General features: G+C 35.9%; 1 protein-coding gene across 1 annotated transcript in view; it reads right to left on the bottom strand.

Moving 5' to 3' along the window:
• Positions 1–547: 547 nt before the first annotated feature.
• Positions 548–27,507, bottom strand: part of LOC123866067 (hemicentin-2-like) — a 220,567-nt gene continuing 193,607 nt past the window's right edge. Inside the window, exons 10-17 of the mRNA XM_045907389.1 lie at positions 26,264–26,423; positions 20,581–20,732; positions 19,091–19,310; positions 15,716–15,931; positions 14,522–14,662; positions 3,474–3,572; positions 2,107–2,270; positions 548–1,124 (exon numbers count right to left, since the gene is read on the bottom strand). Of these exons, the coding sequence (XP_045763345.1) occupies positions 1,005–1,124; positions 2,107–2,270; positions 3,474–3,572; positions 14,522–14,662; positions 15,716–15,931; positions 19,091–19,310; positions 20,581–20,732; positions 26,264–26,423 (1,272 nt within the window). The 3' untranslated portion in view covers positions 548–1,004. The remainder of the gene's footprint in view (positions 1,125–2,106; positions 2,271–3,473; positions 3,573–14,521; positions 14,663–15,715; positions 15,932–19,090; positions 19,311–20,580; positions 20,733–26,263; positions 26,424–27,507) is intronic.

Consider the following 27,507-nt stretch of genomic DNA (forward strand, 5'->3'; position numbering starts at 1 on the left):
TTAAGATACCTAAAATTTTAGGCCTATTGTGGCATAGTCAATGCAAAGGGGCACACTCCTTTTGAAACAATATATAATAAAAAGGTTTTTAACCTTAGGTACTTAATTTTCAATGTGAATCAAAACGAAAAGTGATAAAATAAAAGCGTGTGGATGCGAGTCGATTGGTTTTAATTATGTTAAATATGTTCTTCACAAGAACTTTACATTTTGAAGATAAATAAGTTTAGTTTTGCAACATTTTAGAAGTGACGTGTCTCGCTTTGACTCTACCTCAATGTGCCCTGAGCCTTAAGCAATAGGCTATTTGAATATTTTTTGGAAATCGTTTTAAATTATTCTTTATTACTAGTGCACTTAGGTTCACATTGTGTAAACAACTGTGAACTTGTTTACTAGCGTGTGACGACACACGTGTCATGTGACCAGCGCCATTATAGAAATGTCATTTTTGGCGCATTTTTAAAAACTTAAACTTTATAATTCATTTTAATTCTTAATACAGTAGATCTTCCGAAAAATATCGATATAGTGTGCTTATTATGTAATAAAGAATAATTTAAAACGATTTCCAACAATTAGTCAAATAGCCTATTTTAGGTCATACACATAGTCGGATCATCACATTTGATTCGGTGACTTTTACTCTACAATAAAACCAACCCTTTCACATAATAAGTTCTAGTTTTACTCGGCTCGCCCGATCGGCATAACCACCCGAGTTTTTCCGAACTCCATTCGGCTTTAAACACTACGCATTTGATTTCGCACCCTTAAACACCCATTGTGCTTCTTAAATTCAAACCGAGTTGATAGGCGGACATTTTTATCAAACATTCATGTATTAAATCCGATTCTACCCTGTATCGAGCCGACTATGTGTATAACGTCCCTTAATTCCATGTCCATCCATTACTATACTAATAAAGTCTTGTTCACACCACATAATTATCCTTCAATAGTAAATATAAATGTGTCCAATATAAAACGTCACTATATAGTATCTACACACAGCTTTCTCTCGCGTTCGCTAAGAGGGGCGTTCTTGTCGTGACAACTTCCCTCCTCCGAGACAGCGTACCACTTGTCACACTACGCCGGTCCTCCGCTAGTGTACCGATGCTCTGAAACAAAATGAACTTATTAGCATAAGGTCAAACCAGGAAATTGTCTAATTTTTAGGGTTCCGTACCTCAAAAGGAAAAACTGTCTGTCTGTCTGTCCGTCGTGTCTGTCAAGAAACCTATAGGGTATTTCCCGTTGACCTAGAATCATGAAATTTTTCAGGTAGATAGGTCTTATAGCACAAGTACAGGAACAAATTTGAAAACCCCGAATTTGTGGTCATATTATTAAAAAAAATAGTTAAAATGTGTTTTAATTTTCAAAGTAAGATAACTATACCAAGTGGGGTATCATGAATGAAAGTGCTTTATCTGTACATTCTAAAACAGATTTTTATTTATTTTTATGTATAATAGTTTTTGATTTATCGTGCAAGGTGTTCAAAAAAAATACCCGAGTACGGAACCCTCAGTGCGCGAGTCTGACTCGCACTTGGCCGGTTTTTAAAACATCGATCAAAGTTACAACGAAGTACAAGAACTTTTATTGATTTTACTTGCTGCTACGTAACCCTTCATGGCGAGTCCGACTCGCACTTGGCCGCTTTTAGGGTTCCGCACCTCAAAAGAAAAAAGAAATCCTTATAGGATCACTTTGTGTCTGTCTGTCTGACTGTCTTGTCCGTCACGAAAAGCCTGTAGGGTACTTCCCGTATGAAATTTGTCAAGTAGGTAGGGCACAAGTAGAAAAAAATCCGAAAACCGTGAATTCATCTCATCTCATGAGAAAACATCTCATTTACCTATCTAAATCTAATGAATAATTTTGAATCTAATGAACAATATAAACAACTAGATGATTCCCACGATAATCCCCTTGGATTGAACTTTTTAAAATTTTCTTTGGTTTCCGAGATAAAAGGAGCCTAGCCAATTTTTCTTTAACTATATCTATTTTATCTATTCAGGCAAAAAATCAGTATACCATCTAGTGCCTACTAGATATTATCGCAGTTTTTTTGTCGCTTATGAAAATTCTAACCTGTGCATCGGACGCTGGAGTGTTGGGCGTGTGAGGCGTGTGCGGGGTGTTGGCGCGCTCATGTAAGCTGTGCACGCTCCTCGACGACCCCACTGGCGGCGACACCACTACTCCGTAGGGAGGCGGCTCGGGCGGCCGTTCAGAGTCTCGCGTGCAGTTGAAATCTTGAAAGGAAACGTTTATTACAGACTAGCTGATACCCGCGACTTCGCCCGCGTGGATTAGGTTTTCCAAATCCCGTGGGAACTCTTTGATTTTCCGGCATAAATGTAGAATACGTGCTAATCCAGTAATTATCTATCTCCATTCAAATTTCAGCCAAATCAATCTAGTAGTTTTTGCGTGAAGGAGTAACAAACATACACACACACACACATACACGCATACACACAAACTTTCGCCTTTATAATATTAGTGTGATACATGATACAGCTAAAAAAATAAACGACTATAATGCGTCCAAACTAAGAATAGGAAAAAAAACCGCCATATTGTGACGCTGGAAATATGGGGTGTAAGGAACATGCTCACGAAAACTTAATGAATAGGTTGCAACTAATGCCTAAAACGAACCGAAATGACGAACGAATGAACGAAACATAACGAAACGAAATCACAAAACCACTTGTTACGAAAGTGATCACCGAAGTAGTCGTAATGTTAAAGAAATTTTGCGTTAATGATTAGTAATAATTTAGAATATGTTCCTCATTTGCAGAAAAGAAACAAACGCATTTCTCTTTCCCGAGGACACTATATCTGGATTTGTATTTCATTAAAAACCTTTCCTAGTTAAATAAATTCTCGGCGGCGCAAGGTAGTTTAAAATTTTATTAAAAACCTGCCCTAGTTTAAAGAAATTATTGTCAGCGCAAGATAGTTAGAAATAATGGTTCCTCATTTGCAGAAAACAAACAAACGCACTCACCTTTCCCGAGTGGCACTATACTGGGTTCTTGTAGAATGGCTAGAGGAGTGAGTGTATTACGCGATTTTATTTTTATATGAATAAAGAAAAAATTCTCACATATTCTTCTGGGAATTTTAATAAAAATCTGCGCTAGTTAAAATAAATTATCGTCGGTGCAAGATAGTTAGGAATAATAGTTCCTCATTTGCAGAAAACAAACAAATGCACTCACCTTTGCAGAGTGGCACTATACTGAGTTCTTGTAGAATGGCTAGAGGAATGAGTGTCTCAGTATTTCGCGATTTTATTTTTTAATGAATAAAGAAAAAAATACTCACATATTCTTCTGGGAATTTTATTAAAAATCTGCCCTAGTTAAAATAAATTTCTCGTCGGAGCAAGATAATTAGAATTAATAATGGTTCCTCATTTGCAGAAAACAAACAAACGCACTCACCTTTCCCGAGTGGCACTACATCTGGGTTCTTGTCGTCCGGTTGGAGGGGGGAGTGGTTATGCAAAGCACCTTTGTACGCCTTCCCCGTCTGCAGTGGCGCTGCAAAATAGGTCTTTGTTCAACGAAATCTTATAGGAAAAACGTATTAGGTATATAATTAAGGAGGGGCTTATACGACCTATATCCCGCTTCTTTTCTATTATAATACACAAAATATAAAATAATACTTAGGTAAAAAATACCTACCTATAGTACTAGTGTACCTAAGAGTGGTTAGTACTTATTCGATCTGCGTCCGTGAAAAAAAAAAAGATATAATAAACTCGGACCGAACTATGCTAATAATTGTTTATGCACTAATCCGATCTTTGATCCAAATCTAAGCTATTCAATGGACATCTTTATCATATCTTTGTCATACGCCCGATTTGAATCCGAGGCACATCCAAGATATTCTCACGGATAACGGAGAGAACTCGGATGCCGAAATCGGAGCTAGTGCGTAAGCTAGCATACAAAGATTTCTTGACTACAAAGAGTTTATGACTACTTTGGAACATATTTTCATGGATTCGGATCGGATGAAGTGCGTAATCGCCCTTAGTTATGACAACCATCGTCAAGTCAAACCAGTCATACCAGTCGATCGTGCTGGATTAGCTAGACAAGGAACGTTGAATCAAATTGGTGACAGATTGCCCTACTTCGAAGGCCTTGTTAGGCATCTTTCCTCCTTGTCTTCTAAAGCCTATGTAGAGCATATAATTAAGCTTTAATTGCTGTAATTATCACTAAAATTCATTTAAGTGTATGATTCGAAATTGCTCTTTTTAACCCCCGACCCAAAAAGAGGGGTGTTATAAGTTTGACGTGTGTATCTGTGTATCTGTCTGTGGCATCGTAGCGCCTAAACGAATGAACCGATTTTAATTTAGTTTTTTTTGTTTGAAAGGTGGCTTGATCGAGAGTGTTCTTAGCTATCATCCAAGAAAATTGGTTCAGCCGTTTGAAAGTTATCAGCTTTTTCTAGTTACTGTAACCTTCACTTGTCGGGGGTGTTATAAATTTTTAATTTATACTTGTTAATCTTAGAATCTTGAAATCATGAATACTCCTACCATATTGATTCATAAAAGGGGTCGCGACTCTCAGTACCTAATGAGGATCAAGGCATGGATGTAGGAAGTAATAATTCTTATTACACCTAGGTACTAGTATTTATAATTTCTATGGACTACATATCTATGCTATGGACTAATGACATTTCACACAGAGACTATGTACGTATTATTTGGACGTAGATTTATTTTTGCTTCCGTTTGATTTTATCAGATAGTTATATCACAACGCTCGAGTTCATAATTAATACTTTATTCACATCTCTAACCTTTCACGTTACCTTAAAATAGCCTAAAGTGACTCAAATACAAAGACTAACGCCCGACGTAAGTTTTGACATTTTCGTGCAGTCGACGTTGCAGTTAAATGTCACTCCATATTTCTTCATTTTAAAGTTGAGCGCATGGAGCAAAGAGCTTATTTATTTAGCTAGTTACCAAGAGCTAGTTATGCCCCTGTGTTATACCCCATCTTTACTCGCATGCGAATTGTGGCACGAGAGTTACTGAACGACGTAAAACAACGCTCATACTGGAGTTTAGCATCGCGTCGTTCACGGGAGTTCACGCTGCAATTTGCAAGAGAGTGAAGATCGGACTTTATACCTAATATAAAACAAACGAGAACACTCTAAAACCCATACTGTACGGCGAAAACTAGAAAAGAAACAGGGCAAGACGTCGCTTAATGCGTAAAATCAAAGTTCGCGACAGTCCGAGATGGCAATCAGGCTGGGGACGCCCCGCACACCCGCACAGTATTTGTGCTAACCTGGTGCGCGTGTGCTGCCCTCACCTCATACCCCAATTGCCATTTCGACCTATACGAATGTTTGATTTGTAGCGATCATGTACGATTAGTAGTAATCGTGTTCGGCTTATAATACCTGCGAAACAGGTCAAACTGAAGTACGTGACACTAAATAATAGGTGCTCGCTATCGACTCTGACTGACTGACTCTACGGATTCCTAGACTAAATAATTATGTTCCTTGCTCTATCACTATTGGCATAGTTTGCAACAATTAGTCTAGGTCTATCGATGCTTCGTTTATATTGACTCCATTCATCATAATCTTAGTTAATTGAGATACCTAAATATGATAGGTAGGTATATGTGTGGGAAATAATATTTTTGTGTTATAAATAATTCAATACAATTTCGACACGATCTTCGACATATTCGGAACGAACCCCAGACTCCTACTATATTATTTATGTTCCATATACTAAGATAATGATAACACGCCGATCATTTTCAGTATCATTTCGTGTCGAAATAATAAGATCGTCGATTGTCACGCCAAACGATGTTTAGGTCTTTTGTATTAGACCTGGTACTGTCCTGGTACAAACTAAATTACAACGTAAATGATCGCAAAAACCTCAATATTGATAAATATTAGAGGAGAAACCGTCTGTCACGAAACTACTTAATATATTTTGAAGGTGATTGGTAAGTTAACCTTCTCAACGTACAGTCAAGGAACATGAGATTTAGGCATGTAAATTCTCTCTGTAACGTTAACCGAAACTAAGAAAGGGACTTGAGAAATTCGAACAGATTCTTTAAAAACGTAAATCCACGCAGAGGATGTCACAAGAAGAAACTAGGCTTACTTAGTAATACTATAAATGTGAAAATTTGGATGTTAGACAGAAGATAAAAAATATCTTGCCTAACTTTAAATTAAGTGAGAAAAATCCAAAAATATTAATTTTGTTTGCATGTATGTTTAAAGAGCTAAATCGATCTTAACACGAATTTTGCAGGCAGTTTAAGAACTATATAAGAAGTGATCCTACTTTTAGTCCCAAAAAAACAAACTTCACTGAAGTAGATTATCTAGTAGGTATAAATTCAATATTCCACCAATACAATTCAAGCGTTATTCAATATCAGTTATAACTCGAAATTTACTGCACTTTTAAAATATTCAAATTCAAAACATGATATTCCTTTTTGCGGTCCCGCGGGTGCGGTGAAAACTTAATAAAACTGGCGGCATCCAAGTGACGAAACATCAGCGATAACAGTTGAAATGTATAAGGGCATAAATCATATTTGGAATGCAATGGAACTCATGTCGACTTGAAATCAAGACGCTGTCGTCTGTGACATTCAAGTTTTGTATTCAGATCGATGTGGAATTATATGTGGATGTGAACTCTCAGTAACATACTACTACAAGAAATCTAGATGAAAGGCAAATACCTAAAGCTTGAAACACAGACTGTGAGCGATGAAGCAGCATGCAGGAACTCAACCTCACCTCGAACACTCGCGTACGCGTAAATGATTTGTAATAGAAGAGCTATACGTCATTGAAAGCTGTTTGAAATATTTCTGCGTCATAATTGTTTTTTTTATGGGTTGAAGAATATACAATATATATATAATGTTATGAGGAAGGCTGAGGACCGGGTGTGGTGGCGCTCTTTAGGGAAGGCCTATGTCCAGCAATGGACGTCCACAGGCTGATGATGATGATGATGATATAATATATACTGTACTGTATATATGCCTACTGATATAAATAAAAATAATACTGTAGCTACACGAGATAAAGTTGTAAAACTAAACCCCGACTGCGATTGTCTTAATAAACGCTGAAATATTTTAGTAAAATTATTTTTCTGTCGCTTGGTATATTTTAATGTTGTAGTACATATTTTATATCCCTGAACTCAGAATTTTCTCTTCTTTCTTTTGACATCCTACTCGATACAATAGCAAAAAAATTTTTGAAGACCCCCACTTTTTTGATGTAACATCCGTTAGGTCAATTTTTTCCGTATAAAATATAGACTATGTCATCCGGATCTTAACAACGAATCAATTGACACCTCATTCATCAAAATCGGCCTAGTAGTTTAGGTTCTACGGTGGAACACACAGAATCTGGATACAAACATACATACATACAGACATACATACATATTTGTTACAAAACTTTGTATGCCTTTTATCATCATGTAGAGATACCTGACAAAGTAAGGTACTAGAATATCAAGTTCTTAGTAATGCGTTTGAAATCGATACACACGAAGGATCTCCCTTATTTTTCACTGTACTCGAGCAATTCCAATTTACTTTGTGGTCTCAGCGAAGCTTTCTAACGAACTTGAAAAATGTTCTCGCCTGTGCAATAGCAATTCTTCTTATTAGTTCTTGGTATCTTAGTGAAGAACTTCTACAAGACACGAAGAACAATCGATATCCTAATTTGGTATTGTCACAGTTATTAATCTTAACTTAAATCTATACATACAAGTGTAAACTAAAAATTTATAACACCCCCGACAAGTGAAGGTTACAGTAACTAGAAAAGATCTGATAACTTTCAAACGGCTGAACTGATTTTCTTGGATTATAGCTAAGAACATTTCGATCAAGCCACCTTTCAAACAAAACAATCTAAATTGAAATCGGTTCATTAGTTTAGGAGCTACGATGCCACAGACAGATACACAGATAGACAGACACACAGATAACACCCCTCTTTTTGGGTCGGGGGTTAAAAATCGATTTGTCCTGACTGACTGGCTGATTGACCAATCAACGCATAGCCTAAACTACTAGTATTCTAAATTTTGACAGTGCGTACCTAGACAGGTTCCTATATTGACGTAGGTAATCGCTAAAAAGGATTTTTGGAAACACAGCCCAAAGGGAATCAAATAGGGGTGGAAGTTTGTCTAAAAGCCCGCCGATTGTCAAGGTTATACATGAAATTACTTTTTGAGCTTTTGGTTAAAAATAACGATTGTGTATCAGGATTTTTCGAAATTCCGCTCTCTCATCGTTTTCCAAAAATACCTAATACCTGGGTCCATACCTACTGAATATAGTTCGTACCCAATAAGCATGATTAATATTATTTTATTTGAAATCGACATCAACATAAGAGTTTTTTTATATATAAAATAAACTTACAGCTAAATAAAAACAAAAAACAAATAAAAATATTAAATTAAATTAAAACTAAAATTATTTAAGTTATCCCGTAGTTTTATTTATAGCCATCTTTTTATCGATATTGATTTTTTGATAATATCATATTTGCCTATTCGATATTTGTAATCACATTCATTTGTTTTGCGTTCGTTATTACTGGAACACGTCTGTAAAATAAATCGAATAAACTACCGAGCTTTTATGTTTTGACATAAAAATATTCCCCTATTTCATATTTTACACGTACCTACGACATATATCATTCTAATACAGCTGTGTTTCAGTCAAAAAAAATTTATCGTGGACATTTTTCGAGCCTTTTGCGTTTGAACTGAACATAAAAAACCTTCTTTTTTTGGATGTTGGCCAAAAGCTTTCGGATGTCCGTGATCAGCTTAGCGCCCTGGTTTTATTTACGATAGGATTTAGAAGTCATCTTCATTTCTCGGAAAGATTCAAGTTTTAATCCGGATTCACGGCAGTGAATCCTGGGAAACATTGATTAATTCGCCTTTCTTGTGGCTTATTTCTTATCTTCTATTTCACTTTTTTGTGGTGTTGCTCGAATCTTTTCTTTAGCGGATTAAATTATTTCGTCTTAAAAGAAACGAATAAAGGAAGACAAAAAATCTAACCAGTAAAATTTAAAAAAATATAATAATGTATTACTAGTGATGCCCGCCCATCCACATGGATAGGTTTTTATAAAAATCCCGAGACAATTCTTTGATTTCCCAGTATAAAATTTAACCTATGTGTTAATTCAGTGATGACAACAAATTTTAGCTAAATTGGTTTTCATTATAGTGTGAAGGAGTAAAAAACATCAAAACTTTCATATTTATAAGATTTTACATCATTTCGATTGAATTTAGGTTTCGGTAAAATACCTACTGACTTCCATTGTTTACAGCGTGAAACCAATTAGGTACAGGTATGGGCGTCTATCACTTCATACTTTTTAAATTGGAGTGGTTATTTCTGTCTGACTTCCATATCCATTTCGCAATTGCTATCCCGTGAGATAGAAATAAAGTTCCTGTTTCCTTTGTTAATGATGTTATTTACAAAATTGGGTAAATATAAAATCAATAAGTTCAAAATACTAACAAACTAACTAAATATAGATAAAAGGTAAAAAACTTTTCAAAGTAAAATATTTTTTATGTATTAAAAAGGATTGAAACTTGCTCATGCAACAACTCATGAAAACAAAGCAAATGAGTCTAAATTCTTCATGCCATCAGAAAGTGCCAATCTAATCCTCACACCTTTATCATCAGAGACTCTCAATGTTACCATAATCATCTATTGCCATCCAGACCACATGTTTCTGGCTTTCAACTCAATCGGGCAGTGGAAACAGTCAAAAAAATCATTTACCTCTTTCTATAAAATGACATCATGCAAACAAAGCAACCTAATCAAAAGCTTTTCAAAGCATTGAAGCACCTGCAGGAGTCAAAGTCGCAATTTTAATACACCTGCCCTAATAGAAACGTCGGAGATATTGGGTGATCTTTATCTAAGCTCTTCGCCCTTATGTCCCTTTTTTGAGACATCAGGCAACTCGTCGACGTAAATGAGGCTCTGAGTATTCCCCGTAGAAATCCTTAATGCCTCTTTTATGACACAGACGAAAAAAACTGTAGATAAACTTAAAGTGCGCTTTATACAAATAGGTTTTTGGAAGATTCTTTGAACGTAGAGTACTTTCGGAGGTGTTGAGTGAACCCATTGCTTGGAAGTATACAGGAATTTTAAAAGCGACACATTTTGACAGCTTTTTTGCGTAGCTATCATATAATAGGCTCAAGTTAAGAATCTGGTTTTGTCATAGAAGACGATAACGATAAAGTTATATAATCATCATCATCATCATTGTTGACCGCTATACGTCCACAGCTGGAAGGAGTAGTTCTCTTCTAGGGACTTCCGCACGTCATGATTTTGCACCAAGGTTCTTGTAGTTGGTCAGTGAGGAATGGATAGAGCTATGCTTGGAGTTTCTCTACATGTTCAAATCAGGAATAAGCGATCCGTAGGAGAGCCAGTGTAACCGTCATAGCCCCACGGGTTGTGAAGCTAAAGTGTCAATAGGCAGGGCACATAGTTTGAAAAACTGATGGACGGTGGAGTCCCAAGGTGCTAGAATGGGACCTTACACCAAGAAGGGCAGCGTTGGCAGACCACCCCTTTATGTAGTCCATCAAACGAGTCGCAGGAAGTCACTGGATTTTGTACACTACCCAGTCATAAAGAAAAAGGTTATAGGTATGATACACCTTTATTTTTTATAAAAAGAATATTAGCCATGTTAAAATGACTAATATTCCCCTTTCCTCTCCAACTAAGCGTCAGGCTTGTGCTAGGAGTAGGTACGACAATAGAGCAACAGGCGGGGTTTGAACCGTTGACCTTTCGGTTTTCAGTCCACTCCTTTACCGGTTGAGCTATTGAGGCTTTAATAATGTGTGTTCCATTAGAGAGTGTTATCGTCGCTAAAATCTAAATAAGACTATAAACTTTGCTAAATTTTGTGCTTAGTATATTAAACGTTAAATTTGTTCCATTAAAATTCTCAAACTGAAAACAATTTCCTAGAATTCCTTGTCTATGCAAACACGAAAGCATTATTTAAAGCAATTTCAAAGTTTTAACTTTGATTGTAGTATAATTTTCTAATTACCCAGGCGTCGACATCATTTGTAACTAAATTACTTTGTCACTTGTAGGTGATGGTAATGGTGTCATAAAAATTCAAACTTAGGCCATTTAGAAGTTTACAGTTGACTAAACTATAGGTATCCTACACGCGATGGATAATGTATGGCTCGAGAGGCAATAGTATGTTTTGAAGAAGTGCTTGATAAAAGCTGAATGTTTATTAACATTATGGTTCTTTTACCCTTGTGTAATATGGCATTTGAAACTAAACCTGTCCACTAATCAGTGACTGTTCTACGAGAAACGTGCCTGTTTCGTATAAATAATATAAAATAAATTGGCAACTGATTCTATGAAAAAGATAATCCTAATCCGAAACTGCAAAACCAGTGGTAGAGTCACAGAAGTTGCATTAGACACCCTCGTTGTGTTGAGAATCTAGTCACTAAAGACACAAGAGATAAATAAATTTGATTTGATTTAATACTAAATATAAAAATTGAAAGTCTGCAGCAGTTTTTTTTATTTTTATTTATTTAAATGTTTAGAAAAAATGTTTCCAATTTTTAGTACAAATATGGTGTAAACATAAACTCGGTTGAGTTTTTCCGTACACCACAATATAGTTATTACATAATATTATTGTGTTATGTGTGGCATGAAAAATAAGCGACTGTAAATGCATCTTAGACCAGTTATTGGCAGGCTTAATTTATTTTTCGTCGATAACGGAGACAAAATCATCCGAAATATCTTCACCAAGCACCTTGCATTTTAGGAGGAGGAAAATAGCGCAACTCCATTGGGACTATTAACCAACGGCCTACGGATTAAAATCCTTCTCCCAAGATGGCTTACCAAGCACATCCGGATATATTCCCACTGGCTCTCATAACAATAATATGTTTCGCACGGAACCACTAAAAGCCCACTATGAGATATTACTGTTTGCAATGGGTTTTGTAAAATACCTTTTGTATTTTTAACCTTGCCAGCTGCAAAATGTATTGCACTTTCTGTAATGAATTTTGCGTTGGTGCCGATAGAAAAAATGAGGGCAAAGGACAAAGGCTGCGGGATTTAAGTTCCGTTATCCCGATTTAAAAATAACAATGCGGTATTTTTTGTTCCATATAGGTACGAGTACATATGTGGATTGAAATATATTATATATTGAATATATATTGAAATAAAATTTCTTTTTGATAAAAAATTGGAAGAACAATCAGTTTGCATAGGTACTTTCCACAAGGTACTTCTACACAGCACTGATTAAATAGCTACCGAGCTCATTTGACTTTTAAAAACTCATGAAAAGATGAATGTAATTGTAACTAAAAACACGTTCAACAATTATTTAATTATGTATTTCCCTTAGTAAAACAAGATAATATACCTACTGTTTTGCTCCTTTTATTTACCTTAATTTATGTATCTATCAATATGCTTTAATCGCTTGTTTTATACATAAATTAAATAGATAATAGTTGCACGTTATATTTTTAAACGAATTGTTACGGTTTCCTATGCTAGAGGTACGAGAATATCCAAGAATTTCCTCTACAATGATTTTATCCAGTTGAACATTGGACCTTAGTCTTTGAAAGGATGTTGCACAGAAACAAGACAGAAACCCAATTACAATTCCAGTACAAGCAATCGAAAACCTTGTGAATAACGCTATCGGTACTACACTATCGATAGGGTAGGATACTCGCAGAGAGGTGTTATATATACTAGAGGTGGCAATTTTCCTTAAAACAACTGCAACCTTGCTGGAAAACGAGAGGACCAGTCATGCCATGTTAAATCATATATATAAGTCCTAATAGAAAACGTGAACGAAGAGTCAAAATTAATTTCACAATTGTTGAAGAATTTTTTTATTAAATCATATGTATATCGATGGTATATTAATTACTGTTTCCAATTGCTTACTTTGACTCGCTTTGTCAATAGTTATTCTGCTTTTTTATCAAAAGAAGAAATTTTTATAATATTGCAAAAATACTAAAAGAGGTAAATGAATTATTATGTTCATTTAAAAATATTTATGACGTCTATTTAATTTTTGTATGCCTAAGTAATGGCGCTTTTCTGACGGTTAAAGTGTGAGGTTTGGATCTCTATGATCGTTATCTCAATGTATATTTGTATCAACAAAATTGTCTATTCGCAATTCATCCCTTGTAGCTTGTTGTGCTTTTAGAACCGATCTCTAGTTTACCACCAGTGTTCAATGAATAAGAATTTTGCGAGAGTAAAATAGAGAGGTGTATCCAGTAATGTGGTTTGCATTTGTATACATCCAATCTGTATCACTACGTATTTTAACCAATACCTACTACTTGCCTTGTACGGAAAAGCAGTTAACTGCGAAAAGTAGTTTTTGAATAATTATCGCCAAAAAATAAAGGAATTTTCAAAAACTGAGCTTTCTGAAACGTCTAAACACCTTGGTCCTACGTATAATTTTTCAGAAAAACTATTTTTTGAAAATTTTTCTCAAAATCTATTTTTTTAGAAGAAGTACTTACGGCAAAATAGATAGCTGATGTCTTATGAAAAATGTTTTTCATATAAGCCGGTTTATTCAGCTAGTGGTAAATAACTGACTTTAGGCACGGTCTGTTTGGCACACTGGTGCTATCAGTAGGTAAGTTAAATGGCTTGATAGCTCAAATTTGATTCCCATTAGGTCAATTTTGGATATGACCTAAATCTGATCTTTACTGGTTTGACTGTTTGGAAATGTTACCTATAAAGCTGAATCGCTTAACGGTTTAGAATTCTGGTATGTTGCCCTATTACAGATACTAGTTACTTAATGGCTAGGTATAGTCCAGGTTAGACTATTATTTACTTACTTAAACGAAGATTAATTATTGAAGATAATTTATTTTTATTAGTCTTATCTCGTTTTTTTTTTTAATGAATACTTCTCTACCTTTGTTGTACCTATTCTCGTCTATTTACAACCTCTCGCACTGCCAACTGCCAAGGGTCACTGGTAGAGATCTCCATTAGGGATAAGTGTTTCCCTGTCCACTTTTTCTTTCTTTGTCTCTTTATTGTTACAACTTTCTGGTACAGACCTATGCGCAAACACCCCCACTCCCCGCTCACTGTTATCCTAAGCTCCTTTTTCATATAGAGCGCAAACGATCAGGCAAATCACTTGATGTTGAGTGATTACCGCGGCCTATAAATATTTGCAGTCCCAGAGGAACCGCCAATGTGTAGCCGACTTCTTAGGTAACCTCAAACCAGCTGTTATAAAGAAATTATACTAAGTAAAATGTTACCTTCGTACTGTAAAGGCCTGTGGTGTCGCTTTCGCGCTAGCAGAGCGACGATGGCAACTGCAGCGAGGGTTCCGACTGCACCCGCGATGATGCCGAGGGCCCAGCTCGAGTCCATACTGCTGATGTTGCTGTGCTTCGCTTCTGTACAAACGACATGGTTGCTAGAACACTTGTGAAATTTATTATTATTATTGTTAGCCCTTACTGTCCCAATGCCGGGCAAAGGCCTCCCTTTCTTCCTTCCACCTGTCTCTGTCTAGGGATATTTGGGGCCAGGACGACATATAGGCATCGAGTTTGTCTCGCCAGCGACGCCTCGGCCTGCCTCGACGTCTTTTACGAGACGTCGAGTTGTGAAAGTCTTACAAAAAATTTAGTTAGGCTATTTTAGTAAATAAATAATCTTTATTCAGCCAAAAACTACATATGAAAGAAAAAGTACAAACAGATTGAGCACCATAGTCCCAGGGACTAGCCAACAAAAGTTTATGCTCCTTGTTTCCCCGATACTTCTTAAATCTAGCTTAATATCTAATATTTGGATGAACGGGGCGACACTTCGGCTTAATGCGGCAGTCAGTCAACTGCAGTGCTGGTTTTCAGGCATAAACCCTAGTGATATCATACAACAATTGAGGTAAAGTAGGAGTTCTCAACATAGCATGCCTAATACCCTCTTGTAACTAGTACATATGTGTGACATTTTTCTATGAGGCCTCGTTGTTAGGCCTGGTTTGAAACTATTGAGCACTAGCTTTTTCGAATTTGCTATGGAATTTCTAAATATCCTTTCTTAACAGGGATATGTACGTGAATTGAAAATCTAGGTCCAACAACTTTATTTTCTAAGCCTTTCGGTCTGAGCTATACATTGATATATCAGTCAGTTTTTCTTTTAATATCGATATTTTAAAGTTTCAAACTTGAGGTTTAATGCCAAGTACCTACATCAAAAGTGTCCACCACTTAAAAGCTATGCCACTCAGGTTATGTAAAAAAAAATCAGTGTTATAAATTTATTTTTGGTTCAAGTCTTGAAAAACATGACGTGAATAAGATATCTTCTATTTGTTTTTCAATACTAAACAGACTATCTATTGAAATGCCGTATACCTTTGGAGTATTTAGAAATTAAGTAGCATGTTTACTCCATGTTGTATTTTCGTATATCCTCTAAATTATTCAGTTTTTTACCTGTATGCAAAGCTAGTCTTGATAGCGTATGCACTCTAAGAGTGGTAACTTCAGATCTCCCTCTGGCGTTGTTCGCGTAGAACACTAGCTTCAGAGCCTTCCCAGACCCTAGACCTTGGAGCTTCCAAACTGGTGTTATTGTTGATACGTTGGCTATAAGGCTGCCGGCCTCCCAGGCTTCCACGAAGTAAGTGGTCTGAAGACCCCCATCGTAACCTTAACAAAAACGCGAACTTAATCATAAAATAAATTATCACAAAATTATATACAAAAGAATATTTTTATTTTGAACTTTTATATCTTAAAGAGATGATGCCGGCAACTTTCCGGGAAAAAAATATATGTACCTGAATCAGATTTTATCCAAAATGACTAAACAAATAAGCTATGAAAAACTAGCAGGCAGATACAGTTTCGTAGTATATAATATTATTACTAATCTGATATTAATATGGATTAGAATAATATGGATCAAAATAACAAAAGAGTAGAAAAATATTAAATCGCCGAATAATCTTAAATTGTCTGTGTTTCCTTTTGAAAACCATAAAATCCAACCCGATGCCGCCTAGACATCTATATTGCTAAGATTTTCTAGATCAAAATCTTTCTACTAGATTCTGAAACATAACCTGATAAATTCCAGTAAGCTTCTGAATTTCACGAAAGGAAAGTCGAACGCAAAAGTTATTAAGATTTCTAAGAAGTTTTCATTTAAAATTTCATATACAGTATTCATAATAAAACGAGTAGGTACTAAACTAAGTAATTATACTAATTAATATTTCAGCCATATTATTTCTATTATAAAAATTCAAAGGCAGGTATAACCAAGATTGTGTTCAAAAGATTGTTTTAATGAGTTAGCTAATTCAAACGAACAACCTGACTTTCTAGAGTAATTATAATAATATTTCAAGTCGTAATAAAAATTACTATCATAGCCTAACTTTGATATTAAATTATATTTTTGTTGAATAAATAAAACAATCTAGTTATTTGCAAAAATAATGTACACAGTTATATTCTTTCTTGTACAACACATAAAGAACACATGGGTAATTTTTAGGGTTCCGTACCTCAAAAGGAAAAACGGAACCCTTACAGGATCACTTTGTTGTCTGTCTGTCCGTCGTGTCTGTCAAGAAACCTATAGGGTACTTCCCGTTGTCCTAGAATCATGAAATTTGGCAAGTAGGTAGGTCTTATAGCACAAATACAGGAATAAATCTGAAAACCGCGAATTTGTGGTTACATCATTAAAAAAATAATTAAAATGTATTTCAATTTTCAAAGTAAGATAACTATACCAAGTGGGGTATCATATGAAAGGGCTTTACCTGTACATTTTAAAACAGATATTTATTTATTTTTATGTAAAATAGTTTTCGATTTATTGCGCAAAATGTTGGAAAAAATACCCGAGTACGGAACCCTCAGTGCGCGAGTCTGACTCGCACTTGGCTGGTTTTTTGGTCTCCTAAGTTGAACCTTTTACTAGGTAAACGCCAGCTTTTTCGTAAGAAGGATCCGCTTCAAAGCGGAACATTTTTGACCCATGTCACCTCTCCCTTTACATTTTTCTGTCATCTACTGCACAAACTATGTCTTTGTATCTTGGCCCCCTAATATTTGATTAATGTATCTTATCTCTACCCTTAAGATAGGCGCAGGTATGATACGTAGAATTAAATAAGAACATATTAATATAAAATGTATAGATATATTATTTGATCTAGATTCTAGAAAGTAACTGCTTTCTTGTTTCCTTTAAAACTATCACTTATCTAAAATAGATTTCCATTTATACTGAGTGTATATTTTTATGACAATTTAATCCAGCCAGTTAGCCAAATATGTTAGTAAAATAATAGGTATATATGTAAAAGGCTTCTTTATCATAAAAGTATCCGTGTGATCGAGTCAAATACCTAATTCAATGATGAGACGAATGGGGTCTTTCAAATTAAAGTTCATCAAGTCTTAGGCAATAAGAATTGGATGTGAGAAAAATTGGTAGAGATTAGTATCGATATTTTGAAGAACCGATTGAGGTCCCAAGATGGATGCTGAATGTCGACCTCTCACTGGAAACCGGGCCTCTTACCAAACATCAAACGTGTCGCAAGGAGTCGTGGATTCAGGCTGTTAAAGACTGTGGTGGGTATAAATCCATAAGAGACCATCCACTGCTTGTCTATCCGTGGATTTTTATATATTGATGATTAGAAGACGGCATTAAAAATATCTTGAAATCATAGGTAAGTAGGTACCTATGGTTTATAGAAATTTTATAACCATTGGAACACTATCAATTTAAGTTGGATGTTACGAAGCTCAAATAGGAGCGAGATGGTGTAGTGTCTAATCGCACTCTCCGGAATCCTGACGGTATTTTAGTACGTATTTAACGTCCGAACATAGTAGTTCCGCTGAATCATCAATCAAGTTCAGCGTGGAACGGCTGTTAGGAGAATCAGGCTTGCGGGTAATAGGGAATATCCGTAACGCCTAATTTATTGCCCCGCTAAGTTCGTGGTAAGAGACTCTTTATTTTGATACGCTAGCGTTTATCTTAAGCTAGGTTGAAAACAGGGTAAGTCTGGCCCACTGACCTCTACTAATTCAATTACGCTGGACTTGCAATTGCCCACCGTTTTTTGAAAAAACTTACTGTGCACTGATGGGAGTAGTGAGCGTCATTTGAACGTACTCGAATCTCTAAATGTTCCCCCCGTTGCACTATTGTCGTACCCACTCCTAGCACAAGCTTTAAGCTTAATTGGAGGGGAAAGGGAAGTATGGATGCATCTTAACTTTTTGTCATAATAATAGGAATTGGATCTAGAACTTTTCACGTATAAACATCGCTTACCACTTTACGAAGAAGATCATCAAAAACACAACCAAGGTAAGTGCTATAATATTATAGTTCGAGACAGGTCGAGATGGCAATCGGGGTGGGGATGCCTCGCACGACCGCATATCCCCCGCACTAACCCTGTGCGGAATAGCGTGGGTGACGTGTACCCTGTGCGTGGGTCCCCCGCCTTATACACCGATCGCCATCTTTACCTGTCGCGTACTTAGATATAGAAATACAAGTGTAAATTAAAAATTTATAACACCCCCAACAAGTGAAGGTTACAGTAACTAGAAAAGAGCTGATAACTTTCAAACGGCTGAACTGATTTTTTTGGATTATAGCTAAGAACACTCTCGATCAAGCCACCTTTCAAACAAAAAAAAAAAACAAAATTAAAATCGGTTCATTAGTTTAGGAGCTACGATGCCACAGACAAATACACAGATACACACGTCAAACTTATAACACCCCTCTTTTTGGGTCGGGGGTTAAAAATTAAGTCAGTTTACCAGCTAAACATCTCAGCTCGGCGGAATCGTCAGTCAGATTCAAGGTGGAGCAGTTCGTTGGTGGGTCTGGCTTCACGGCTGGTAGTAGCGTATATCTGCAAGGTTCTATTTGCTGTCCGGCCAGGTTAGTCGCTCGGCAAGCGAGGGACCCGTAGTCGGTGTCCGTTGCTGGCGTATACGTCAGAATGGAACGACCTGTCTTTTCTACGGTGAATTTTCCCTGTTGGAAAAAAAATAATTTTGAGGATGTGACTTTTTTGAAAAAAAATAATCTGATATACAAAAAGTGTACCCAAAGCCATGTTAAATAAAGGCAATGTTCCATTGCTTTAACTGTTGGCATGCGTTAGCCCTCATTCGCACGAGCGTTAAAAAAGCGTTGCGTTAAAACCCGGCGTTGCGCTGATAATTACAACGTGCGCGTTAAAAAAGCGTTGGCGTGTGAACAGATACTTGGGAATGTATTTGTTCTATTGGATAGAATCAGGCGTTACTTTGCGAAAGTTCATGTTTAGCAAGAAACAGTTAAAAAATATTTTGCTATAATCCGCCAACAGACAAAATCTGTATGGTCAAACATGCAGTTACAAGCTAAGCACCGCTTACCTCCCCAACCAAGCAATAAAGCCAAGTTCCCAAGCAAGCACTGAACTTAACTGAAAATAATTTTTAGCTGTTTCTTGTATTTGTTCTATTTGAACGCTTTTTTAACGGATGTTAAAAAGCTCTCGTGCGAATGAGGCGTTAGTTGCGTATGTCTAAATTATTTCATTTTTATCATTATTTAATTATTAAGAAGCCAATAAATTTAGTAGACTCTTTAACAAATCGAAAAACTAAGCTAAGAACCGTCTATGAGTATAAAAATATGATGAAATATCTGACTAAAATAATAATTATCTAGCAACCATAAAAGGTCTCGCAACAAGAGCAAAAGATATAATTTCTTAGGTAAAATTAGTTGTTCAAGTCGTCGGGCAACCTATTTCTGGAGCTCATTTCAAGAGTGCTCTTCAGAAAGGTAACGTTAAGGTTAATGCGTGTAATTCAATTATGCTCGTTGAGGGTCGCTATTCTTCTACAATTTCCGACGCCTATACTATAAAAATAAGAAAACTTGATCTATCCAACTCTCTGTATTTCTTTGAATATATTTCCCTTATTGGTGTTTTAGGTGAAGGCTGTTTTACGCCATAGCAACAAATGCGACAATGCGGCATACTTCAAATGGAAACCTAAGTTTTGTGGCCTCAAGGAACGTGCGACAGTTCATTTAACACCGTCGATATGAGTTGATTCCACTAGATTACAACATGGGGTTATTCAAGGGGCGGACCTACGAATTCCTGATGGGCTGGTAATGCATCGGCGGTTCCTCTGGTGCTGCAAATGTTTATGGGCGGCGGTGATCACTTAATATCAGGTGACCCGCCTGCTGGTTTGCTCGCTATTTTTATTTAAAAATTCGTCTTGGAAAAGCTATAGCTTACCGCTTCCAGTTCGACCATTCCCATGCTATTGTTGAGCGTCCACTGGAAGTTTTTGGGTGTCGGGAACCCGTCCACTTCACATGCAACCCGCGCCGCCTCGTTGATGGCTGCGCCCACTATGGCGGTCATTGTGTTCTTGCAAACCGGCTTATCTGTAGAAATGCGTTCCAGTTAAATATTTTCTATTGCAATATTTATGTTTCTATTTAAATATGGTAATAAAGGCACCCCCATGAAATGTTTCACGTGGTTATCCATGAAGCATATAAATATACTACTATGACTCACAAGAAAGTTCAAGAATTCAAGAAAATCTTTAACTAATACCTACTGAGATATAAAGAGATTACTTTGACTTGGTAATAACGTAGCCTTAGAGACTTTGTCTCATTTTAACTTTTAACTAGGTACCTATGTCTTATGTCTAAGGAAAATCAAAGTACGCTCTACGCTCAAGCGAATATTCTCGAGGTGGTCTTGCTTACTGCGAGAATATCCAAATAATATTATACTTGACTAATTGACTAATTGTAACACAATTTTCGGGCTCAAGTGACTCATGTTACGAAACTGCAGTTTATGCTGCCAATCAGCACGTGGATAGCCAGAGCCCTAACAGATTTATGAGCGTTAAAGTAATGATACAGTCTCAAAATATAAGTATAAGGCAATTCACAAGCCTAAGGTCTGGGTCAACTCACAAAAATATTTCAGTATTGTAAGCAAATTTTGTTTTCAATGAATAAAATATAAAGATAGCTTAATGGTATAGTAAGCCTTAGAATAAAAACCCAGTAGTAAACATTATTTTCTATTTTGAATCGTAGGCAGTATGACGTAGTAACAAAACAGAAATATCGAAGTGTATTTCTACGTGACCGACATTCGACGTTCTGATCGAAATATTTTCCTAACAAACTATACGTGCCTATAAATAACGCCACGTAAGGGCGTATAAACAGGCCGTAAAAGATCGTGGGAGCCTTCGATTTATTGAAGAAAAGGCGCTTTAAAAACTTTTACGATTCGAAATAATAATAAACAGGTAACGTTACAATACGCTCGCGTGTATCGTAACGCGTACCTATTCCGTTTCACAGCTGATGGGTACTGCGAACACTATGTCCGTTCGTTTTTACCAGTTTTAAGACACGCATTCCAAGCCTACTTTGCTGGAAGATATTGTTATAATATTTTTTTTATTACATAAGTGTCCTGATTTCACTGAAATAGTAATGTCCAGATACATAATTTCACTTTCAAGTACTTAAACATGCTAAGTCTTACGGTACATATTAGGAAACAAACTTCTTTTTAATTAACAATAGCAAGAAAAATTATCATTTTGTTATAAACCAATCAAAATAATTCATCAAATAAAATAAAATGTTCTTTATATATCACTAAAAATTAACATATTTTCCAAAGTAATATCTAAAGTAATCATTAATAGTTATAGTCTCTAATAATACACTGGAACTATTGCTTCGGTAGATGGTTCCGTTCGACTTAATAAGCGTTAGATTTTGGGTTACCTGATACGTAAGTCAGTTTCTGGGATAGTTTAATTTTTGGGTGCAAATGACGATAGTCCCCGACAGCATTGCTAACTTGTTTATCCACCAAAAGAATAAAACGAAATTAAATTATAAATTGCAATAATGGGACATTGTAAATAATAAAAGATATAATTTGAGATCATAATATTATTATTCGAATAGCAATTATTTAGATTATTCATACAAGTTAAGGTCCAAAGAAATGTCACAGTACCCATAAGTCGTGAAACGTATTTACTTCGATGAAGTTAAATTACCCGCTGAAGAAGGTCTTACAAGTTTTTTACTTTTTTTTTACCTTCAGCTTTGTTTTCAAAAAGTTTTCGTATCGAATTCAATGATCCTTTGAATGGTTGTAAGGAACTCCTAACAATGAATGCTTATTGAGAGGTGCCCTTAGGAATTAGGGAAATTTTTGTTTGAGGAAATCGAAGGCCGTTTTGAAACCCATAACAAAAAAATTTTTAAACATCAAAATCATTTGAAAATAATAATTAAGTATGTCAATCTATAACTTCATTCGTGTGGATGATTTCAAAATTCCTTGGAAACCTTGGTTTTATTTCTGTGATATAAAATATTCTATGAAATCTCGAGAGTTAGTAGTTATGTTAGGTTCATTTTGTTACGATCTGCTGTGTATCCGAGAAAAGGTATCAGACAGACAGATAGACATATAAATACACTATTGTATTTATACTCGTAATAATTCGTAATAGTATAATTTTGGAAAATCCGGTCTTATTCCTTGTCTATATTATTAAGGGAACCTTTGTGCAAAATTCAGCTTCCATAGTTTAGGTTTGGGCTATTCATATTATAATATAATATGAATGAACTAGTAGTAGTAATTTCAGTATTAACATCTTGAAAGGTCCTCTATTAAAAAAGATTACATGATATTTTGTTCTACCAGTTTAGTTTACTTGGAGTAGGTAGTTATATTATGCTTGGCTCATATTTTATTACTAATCTCGAATTCAAAGAATTCATAATACAAGTAATTTAATAAAAACTTTGACACATTTCTAAAGAGCAGTTTTCACGATTCAAACAGAAAAGGTCGTAAAAGCATTCGATTTATGGAAGTAAATACGTTTCAAAACTTTTACGACTCCGTATGAAAATAAACTACTAACGGTTCAATACAATCCCGTATATTGTACACGCTAAAAGTTTAACAACTAAAGGTAAAAGGTACTATAAGTTTTCTTTTCACTCTACCTTTCAATTTATTTTTGTAATAATATCTTTGAGTTGGGTTCAAAAACCATCAATATAATGTATGATACATTTTTGTTCCAGCTTTTCTGCAATAATTTCATTATCTACCAAACTTTGCCTACGGTTTCGTGTGGATTAAGGTTTATAAAGTCCGCGACAAGTTGAGATGGCAATCGGAGTGTGAGGCGGAGGATGCCCTGCTCACCCGCACGTCACCTGCGCTAGCCCGCATTAGCGCGGAGGCTGTGCGGGTGAGCGGGGCGTTCCCTACCCGATTGCCATTTTAATCTGTCGCGTATTATATGTATATATTTAAACGGTAGTTTTGTATAAGCAAAATAATAAATAGTTACTCGTATAACAATAGTAGTTAATATTGTTTCTTGCAGATTGATTAGGGTGGCAGCGAAACTTTGGAATAATATCTATGCCATTTTTATTTTTTTATTAAAAGCTAAGAGCTAATAAAGTAATAGACTTCTGAACGCTCTTATCAAATCATTTGTCTTGAATTTGTTATTCTTGCCAAAAAAAACTTCGTCCACCTACGTAATTTATGTATTGCTTTCTTAAGTAGATATTAAGTTATGAAACAAGTCAAACTTATAACACGCCTCTTTTTGGGTCGGGAGTTAAATAGTAAAAACGTGTGGGACATGGGTCTTTTAAATGTTTTCAATACCAATTTCTCAGAACGTTACTTAGTAAAATCCGATTATATTAGGTATATTCAGTAGGTAGATATTAACAATCGGATGCGATCAAGTGAAATACCGAGAAAATAAATTGGAGAAATTATGGTTAATTGATATTTACCTTTCATTACGCGCTTTTCTGTGAAGGGAAACAATGCCTTCTCTAGGGAAATTCCGGGTATGTCTGACCAGTCCATTCGGTCAATATGATGTTAATATGCTGTCTTTTATAATACACATTTTTTATGTGACTGATCGATGTTAATTTCCATGTCAAAGTATTTTAGAGTTTGTAACTTAAAAAGCTAAACCATGTTTTATTTTAGAAATAAGTTGATTTCTTTGACTTCATAAAAAATATAATATGTACTTAGTTATATTTTTTAATGTCATAGAATGATAGAATAGAGCATGAGCTTTTCTGTGCTGTGTGCGTCTTTTCTGGCTATGTGTCGAAAGTAAGACGTATACAAGTGTTTTCCGTAGGTAGAAAAGTGTTTTAACCCTTAGCAATACGTACCTTTAAGGAATGATGGCTCAAACCGTTTCGTGCGTATAAATGAAATGTTGACGACATAAGGTTTTTAATATGGAGACATTAGTCTGTATGTAATATGGAGTTAAACTGTCGTGAGTGGAACACTATAATCCATAATTATCATAGCATACAATACGATAAGGGTTTTTCTTAGACAAAGCGTTTTATAAGCTGTGGGATTTCATAATAATGCTCCGGTATTCAAAGCTTACGAAGTTTGGCGCGATGTATACCTTCAGAACAATAAACATTTATTACTAACTAGCTGATGCCCGCAGCTTCGCCCGCGTGGATTGGTCAGATCCCCTACAGCATCAGGATTGAGGAGTTGGACTCCAAATTTTTTATGAAACAATGTCGCAAAATTCCTCTATCGATTAAAAAAGAAATGACGCAAATCGGTTCAGAAATCTCAGAGATTTCGGTGTACATAGGTAGAAAAACACAACTCCCTTTTTGAAAGTCGGTTAAAAAAGTAGCCTATTTTACGCCCTGGTCAATCTTCTACTTGCCTGTGAAAGTCCCGTCAAAATCGGTTCAGCCGTTCCAAAGATTAGCCTTTTCAAACAGACAGACAGACAGACAGACAGACAGACAGACAAAAATTTTAAAAACGTGTGATTCAGTTATGGTATCGTTCAAATAACCATATGAGCTTAATATGAGGTAGTTATTTCGAAATTACAGACAGACACTCCAATTTTATTTATTAGTATAGATGATTTAGTGCATATATGCGTCTTAGCACTAGCAATTGTTATCCTAGTTTAACACAATGCTCCATAGTTAGGGGATCTAACCCGGGTTTATGTAAATACATCGCGAAGTTAACATCCAAGTTTCGATACACATTTGCATGTGACTGCATATTACATCGATTCACAGTATAGCTTGCGGCGTAGCACCTTATCAGCGTTGGGATTTGGTTTACTGTGGTATGATGCTGTCATTGTTGCACGTAACAAAGGCTGAGGTGATGAACTTAGGAGCCTATAGAAAAAGCTTGGAATAAATGTATACTAAACAACGGTAGGCATTCGTATGGTTTGGTTTACGTAGTGAAAAAGGACAAGACATTCATGAGCGTCCCGCATACGGTTTTTAGCGCTATATTCTGTGAAAACAGGATAGAGACAACTGCGTGAGAGGTGAGAACCAATCATGTGGGAACCAGTAAAAACCGTTCCTGTTGAACAGAACTCTGTGCTTAGGTTTAATTTATTTATGTTGTGTACACATTGTACTCTATCCACGCAGAGAACTTAGTAGGTATAGGTCTCTCTCTGTTACGTACCTAATCCCATACGAATGACAAAAACAAAAAAATCAGTGGGCGTTAACCATTTTGAGTCACCAAACAATTACTAACGATTACATTATATACGATTAACGATTATATTTTAGTTTTTTGAAAACATTTGCGAATTGAATTTCGAATGTTTTTTGAACACCTTTTTGTTAGCCCACTGAATTTCTTGTTTTTTGTCATTTGTATGGAGGTTACGTAACAGAGTAAGCCTTATACTAACTTCTCTCCGTGGATAAGTTACATAAATAGGCGTTTGTTACTTACATCCTAATCTGCTGGTATTTAGACGACTTCTTCGTTGCAACCTGTTTTGTGTGCCTTTTCAATAAAAAAAACGTGTTAAGAATGGAATACTTACAAATAACCTGCAAAATGACAGGTGCGGATCTCCCATCGCCCTCAACGTTGGATGCGATGCATACGTACTTCCCCGCTTGCTCCCTCGACACGCCCTGGAGGGCTAAGTGTGCTGACCCCGCGATTACCCCCGCCCGTTGATTGTGCGTCATTACTTGGCCCTGCGGAATGGAGATTATTTTGAACAAGATAAAGTTTTTTTTTCTCCCTCGTCTGGCTTTACATTGTCAAGCCAGACATGACTTGACAACTTGACATTGTCGCCAATGTCAAGTTTGTAGTTATTTTCAAGTTAGGGAAACTATATGTATAAGAATGTACTTCGTCCGTGCCGGCGCCCGCGGACATACGCGCGGCGCCCATTTAGAGCGCTTCCCAGTCAGCTCCACCACCAATAAACACCAGCAGAACACAAAAACCGGCCAGTTGTAACAAAAAAAACATTCCAATAAATACAAGTGTAAATTAAAAATTTTCAACACCCCCGACAAATCATTTTCAAATAAATAATTATGTATATCTAGGCAACGTCCATCTTGACAGCTTGACATTTGTCAATTGACACTTGAATATTATGAACCTAAGGGTTATCTAACCTTCTTTTCTACAAGAAAACTAGAAAATAGCTGATAACTTTTAAACGGCTGAACCAATTTTTTCGGATTATAGCTAAGAACACTCTCGATCAAGCCACCTTTCAAACAAAAAAAAGTAAATTAAAATCGGTTCATTCGTTTAGGCGCTACGATGCCACAGACAGATACACAGATACACAAATACACAGACACACAGATACACACGTCAAACTTATAACACCCCTCTTTTTGGGTCGGGGGTTAAAAAGGTACAACACGCGCGCCAGTAAACGCCAACACAGACGAAGTCCCAAGATAAAGTTGAAAAGTAAAACCCGACTGCGATCGTCTTAATAAACGCTGAAATATTAGAGTAAAATTGTTTTTCTGTCGCTTGTTATATTTTAGTGTTGTAGTACATTTATATTTATGAACTCAGAATTTTCTCTTCTTTCATTTGACATCCCACTTGATACAAAAGCAAAAAAATTTTTTTGAAGACCCCCCACTTTTTAACCCCCGACCCAAAAAGAGGGGTGTTATAAGTTTGACGTGTGCATCTGTGTATCTGTGTGTCTGTGTATCTGTGTATCCATGTATCTGTGTATCTGTCTGTGGCATCGTAGCTCCTAAACTAATGAACCGATTTTGATTTAGTTTTTTTTTTGTT

Source organism: Maniola jurtina, chromosome 6 (assembly GCF_905333055.1).
Source record: "Maniola jurtina chromosome 6, ilManJurt1.1, whole genome shotgun sequence".
In the NCBI taxonomy this organism is placed as follows: domain Eukaryota; kingdom Metazoa; phylum Arthropoda; class Insecta; order Lepidoptera; family Nymphalidae; genus Maniola; species Maniola jurtina.